The following is a 5,987-nucleotide window of genomic DNA, read 5'->3' as shown; positions in this document are numbered from 1 at the left end:
GGGGGGGGTATCAAACTTGAATAAAGTATAAATGAGCACAAATCTTAACTTTGTTCTCGTTTTTGTAAGATAGACTCTAGTTTTTCGTTCTTTTTGTGTGTGTCTCCCCCTTTCCTTTTATTTGCGTTGGTCTTTCACTTTCCTTGCATGTGGCCTGAATTTCTTTTCCGAGAAATCTTAATTTCTTCTCGATTTCACTTTCTTCTATTATCTTTCTTTTTGTTTTCCCTATCATTATTGGTCCATTCTCCCTTTCCCTCTTTTGTCTTTCTTTTTATCCAGACATTGTAGGCTCTTTTTTTCTATTTTTAATTAATGGTGTCCCTTGTCATCTCTTGACATTACACTACACAATGCTTCCCGGATGCCCTCGGCTTTCTTAGAGATCCAAGACAGCCTTCCTGATGTCCCTAATTGATTTATTCCATGTTTATTCGAGAAGGCAAAGGAAACAAAATCAGTGGAATCAGAAACCCATTTCTTTTAGATGTGTACAATTTATTTTATTTTTTTTTCTGAGTAGAAGTTCATCTAGGATCTATAGATTTAGGGTAGGCTCTAATCCTACGATCCGCCAGGACAACTATGTGTTCTCGGCAAGGTGGTCCTTGGTTCCCGGCCACTAGGCTATACTATGAAACGAGAGTGATACGAGAGAGACCATCGGAAGATACGATCAAGTTGTCAAATTATGGGGGACAAATTTTAATACTAGCTAGATCTAGACTAAGCTGGTTGGGGGAAACTGGAAACCATAGAGTTACCCCCTTTGTGAACATCTACAGAGACACATATCTTAGTGTCTCTGACATCTACCAGAGACACTAAAATATATTAAATACTCTCTAACATCTATAGGGGGGAAACGAAACACAAGAAGCTCCGATCCGATATTTTGTATCACCGGTAGATCTACTTTCAAAACTTTCAGAGACAAAAGAGTTTCGTTCTGGAAAAACGTCAACAAAACCTTGGACACCAACTTGCCTTTCACTTGCGAGTGAGTGGTGAAATACGAAAGGATGAGCAATCGAAAGCAGATCGATTGCTTGATAGAAAGTGACGATGAAGATCTGTCTTTAGGCAGAGATTGGGCCAAAGTCGAAGAGAATGTGAAAAATGTAAGTTTGTTGTTGTGGAGGAAGTGTTCAGAAATTTTGTTAGTGTTTATCTTTTCACTATCACACACATGCTCATATGCAAGAAAAGACCAACGCAGGAACTCAACAGCCTCAAGGAGTGTTGGCCTACGTATACATCCAGGCAAGTCAAAAGTAGTGAAGCTAGGAAAAGTTTCAAACCTTGCTGTGACAGTGGAAGACACTCCCTTTACCTACCTTGGAAGTGTCATCGATGGTAAAGGCCACAGGCCTCTATTCTCACCCGGGGTGAGAATAGTGCAGGCGGGTCTTGTGGCTATTCTCACCCGGTGCGCGTGTCAACAAATTTTGCGTTCACCCTAAACCACAGAATTCTACACTGTGATAAGAGAAAAATTGTAGAATTCTGTGCTGTGAACAAACGTTCCATTACAACTGTACTTGTAGCCTACTAGTCCTACTAAAAGCGTACAATTTTGTCTGTGGGCAGGGGAGAGAGTGAGAGAGAGAACAAAACAAAATGGCGACCCGCGTAGTTCGGCTCGATTCGAAAAGTTAAATAGCCGTAGCATCTTTGTAGACAACCAAATTAATTTACTTTTGTGTTTTAACATCATTTTTTAACTTTGTTTTGGTCAATTTGATCGTCCACACCGATAGACAGTATTCAGAAAGAGACAGAGAGAGAGAGAAGAGGGGAGGAGTAGATCTTGCGAGAACTTCCGGGCGGGTGAGAATAGCCACTTTCGATGGTAAAGGTGGAACCGAGGCAGATGTTAAAGCAAGAACCGCCAAGGCAAGGTCAGCCTTCAAGCAATTATCAAAAGTCTGGAAAGCAAGCAACATCTCACTGCGCACCAAGATTCGACTTTTTAACTCCAACGTCAAGTCTGTGCTCCTCTTCGGCTGCGAAACTTGGAAGACAACGAAGACAATACTGAATAAAGTCCAGACTTTCATCAACAGATGTATGAGGAGTATTCTAAGAATTAAGTGGCAGGATAGAATAAGAAATGAAAAGCTGTGGGAAAGGACAGGACAAAAGGATATAGAAGTAGAAATAGGACTAAGAAAGTGGCGATGGATGGGACACACCTTAAGAAAAGCCAGAATAGTGAAGGGCTCACAGGCTTGAGCCTCCCTCCCGACCCCCCAGTGCAAGCGGATAACTAGAGAATGACTACTGAACGCCATTGGCCAATATTTATGGTAACGGCTATCTTGTTTGACCTCGCAAGGGGGATGCCCGCCACGTCATCTGATCGTGATTTTATAATCTAGGCCTTAATCTAGGCTAGTGATGATTTTGTGTAGTGCGCGGTTTGCACTGATTAATAGTTTCGAAACTCCTTCCCCTTATGAGTTCTAATTCATTTGCAGCTCAGCGTCCTATTGAGTCCAATCTTGTCATCATCATCCGGTGCCTTGCCGACTGGCGTGGGCGATCATGGACCTCCACTTCCATCTGTCTTTCGAAGCAGCAATGGTGTCTGTTGTTCTTGCTGCTCCCAGCCATGTTGTCATCTTGTCCAGTATCTTTTCCCTCTGTCTGCCTCTACCTCTCTTTCCATCAAACTTTCCTGTTGTTACAATGTTCTCTAATGCTTCTTTCCGCATTGTTGTAATCTTGTAAGTGTGCTTAATTTCCTGTGCTTACAAAACTTAAAAAGAACCGATCCGGATCAAAATGGTCGATCATTTGCACTGCGTCGTTGAACTTTGTTTGAACTTGCTTTCGTAGCCTATAATTGACCCAGATATAAGCCTTCTCTTAGTCTTCTTTTTCTTCTCAATTTACGTAGTGTACAGCATCAAAATCATTCTGGGCAGAAGAAGGGTGCTGCACTATCACAGACAACCGAACCGAACAGTTCTGCAAGTTGCAAAGAAAATACAGTCGAACCTGCCTTAACGGAAACCTGTATAAAAAGGAAACCTGTCTTAACAGAATCTCCCTGCCCCCTCCTTGATATATTCCTTTTTAATTACCTGTATAAAACGGAAACCTGTCCAACGCAGAAACAGAAAAAAAAAAATCCGCTCCCTTCCGAAGGTTTCACCTGTCGAAGACGGAAAATTCTTTACCTGCTCTGCCCTGATTTTAAACAAAACTCGCAAGTTTGATTCTACTTGCTCTAAACTTTTTAACGCCATGGCCGTGCCGCTGGGCGAGGAAGGGGAGTAGGGGTGCAATTTGGGGGTAGATGTTACCTCATCATGTGAGCCCTTAACGATGCAGATGGTCAGTGTAGTGTGGGTGTAAAATCTCGCGACTGCCCATGAGAGTGCTAGAGTACCGAGTCGGAGCCACTATGGAGACTTTCCTGGGTAGCCAGAAGCCAGAGGTGTGGAATTAGATTGACCAATGCCTGCCGCCCTGATCGTTGTTGCAATGATGGCAGTGAGGGGTGGCATTGGTGGGTGGGGCTGAGGGTGGAAGCAAAGGAGATGTTCAAACGTTTCTGTTTTTAATAGAGGTCAAACAGTGGTTCTATGAAAGGCAAACACTGGTGGTAATTGGATAAGTAAGACTGACGCATGTCATTATATATCAGACAGGATAACAATTGAGAGGTGTGAAGTGTTGACCACTGCTTGCCGATAGCACAAGCGATCCTCGATCCCACCAGCTGGGCCTTTCACCCCTCACACCTCCCCTCGCCAAACCTCCATCTCTCCCTAAATTCCCCTGTCTAAGACGCAATTTTTTTCTGGCTCCCTTGCAATTCCGTCTTACACAGGTTCGACTGTAGATCTAATCTGAGTCAGCAGGCTGCGGCTGCTGTCGTGCGGTCGTGTTGCCGCCACGAATGATAACGAAGTGGGAATCCATCAATGACATCAAACAAGATGGCTGTTACTATAAATATCGGCCAATAGCGTTTAGTTATCGTTCTCTAATTATCCGTTTGTCCCCCCAACTCTATCCCAAAGCAAATGAAAATCACAAAATAAGCAGTTGAAACTGTTATGATCGCACGCAATGAACACAGAGTGATCAACTTGGCGGCTTCCTTGTTTATAAATCCCATCACTGTTGTCACCGTTTACAAAGGAACTTAGTAGCCAATCAAATGACAAAATGTCTTTAGGGCTCAGCATAGGACGAGCCTGTAGTGACACAGTTGCCTATACATCCATTGGACCTTTGTTAGGTACGTAACTACACGGCCAAATCCAGCTCATAGACGTATATGTTTGGAGTGCTGTGTGTACGTGTTTGTGTGTGTACCAATGAGTTTTAACAATGAGTTATTATTACATCAAACCACTTTTGAGGTAACTTTTTCATCAGATCAGATGAAAATTAATTAGAGAAATTTGAAGGTGAAACGGCTTAGTCTCCACCATCTAGGAATTTAACATAGAACAAAGAGATGAAAGACAAAGGTGACTCTTCTCATTTGAATTGTTTTCAAAATACTGTCGCTTGCTGTGAGTATAAAAAGACCATCACTGTTTTGTTCTTTGCTTGCTATTTGGTGGTAAAGAAGTGGAAACAACCTAAACCCCACCTAATTTTGGTTCACCCACCTCCACTGCAGGTATTGTATCATAGCTTCATTCAAACTCAAACCATGCATTTTTCTATGTCATCATTTTTATCAGATCAGTTTTACGAATTCCAACTCTCTACCATTACTTTTTTTTTATTAGTCTTTGAGATGTTGTTGTTTTTGCATTGTTGTTGTATATATTTTGCATTACGTTCGCAGTAATACTTTACATGTGGATTGCATGGACTCTTGCATTTCTTGTTCTTTCAAAGTTTCAGCTTAGGAAGTCTACTCTCTTTGTGTTAGTACAGTTGTGTCCATTTAAGAGCTACCAAGATAAAAGCAATCTCCACCTCACAGCAACTTAAGCTTGTACTTGTGTAATGAAATTTTCCTCTATACAAATATCCCCCTTTAACATAAACTTTTTCCTCTTTGCAGCAACCATCATTTCTCTAAATTGTCTGACGAATATTTTTGGGGGTAAAAAGCAGTGTAAAACTTGACAGTATCCTATAATTTCAGTGTGTGTGCATCCCTCTGCTCTTATTTATCTCCTCACTACATATGCCCAGGCTAAGAAGGCACTAAAGTTGAGTACAGGAACTCAATTCACACCCTACATTCTGAGTCTTTCACCAAGATTAAAGAGCCATGCATGTTCTTTCAAGAGTTTCCCTAATGGAGAAAAAATCTCAGCCACTGTGCATATTCATTACTATTTATTGCTGATGCTGAAACGCTACCTATATTCTCACTTTCTGACATATGAAAAGTTTGGACTTCTAATTCCGACACCTTTTGACCTTGGATCATATAAAATAAAGTTTCAAAATGTGGTCTAACGTTTTAGTTTCAATACAAAGAATCAATGATTTTCTTGAGTTTGACATCATGTATTAACAGTTTACAGACTACCGTTTGTATAATAATTATAATCTGTACTTGTACCTGTACATGTATAATTTTCGCTTTTTTTTTTCTGTAGAATGGTTTTCGCATGGGACTAGAAGCAAGTCAGGAAGACAAGCCAGATGCTCAATGCGGTTTCAACTCTGGGTTCAGAGAAGCTTTGCAGATGGCTCTTGCAGCAGGGAAATTGGATGGAGAAATCTGGTATATGGATTGGATTTTGGTTTTTGTGCTACACTGCTGTCATTTTTAAAAGTACATTATTTACAATTTTACCGGAGAGCCAAAAAACTGAATGTTGTTACCCAGGAAACAAACTCTTTGCAGTACAATTTTGATAATAACTTCCTATAAATATCTTTAAAGCATCTTTTCTTGGTATCAACTAGGCCAGGGCAAGATCGACGGCAAAAAGACTCGAGGCCTCGATTCCAAAACTGAAAAAGAGTCGAGGAATCGACTCCGATTTTCGAGTTTG

General features: G+C 41.2%; 1 protein-coding gene across 1 annotated transcript in view; it reads left to right on the top strand.

Annotated features, from left to right (window-relative positions):
* The first annotated feature begins 920 nt into the window (after positions 1–920).
* Positions 921–5,987, top strand: part of LOC101854225 — a 9,953-nt gene continuing 4,886 nt past the window's right edge. The window contains exons 1-2 of the mRNA XM_005090696.3: positions 921–1,121; positions 5,586–5,713. Of these exons, the coding sequence (XP_005090753.1) occupies positions 1,023–1,121; positions 5,586–5,713 (227 nt within the window). The 5' untranslated portion in view covers positions 921–1,022. The remainder of the gene's footprint in view (positions 1,122–5,585; positions 5,714–5,987) is intronic.

The sequence above is a fragment of the Aplysia californica genome, unplaced genomic scaffold (genome assembly GCF_000002075.1).
Source record: "Aplysia californica isolate F4 #8 unplaced genomic scaffold, AplCal3.0 scaffold00020, whole genome shotgun sequence".
Taxonomy (NCBI): domain Eukaryota; kingdom Metazoa; phylum Mollusca; class Gastropoda; order Aplysiida; family Aplysiidae; genus Aplysia; species Aplysia californica.
Note: the sequence above shows the minus strand (reverse complement) of the source record. Positions and strands in the feature narration are given on the sequence as shown.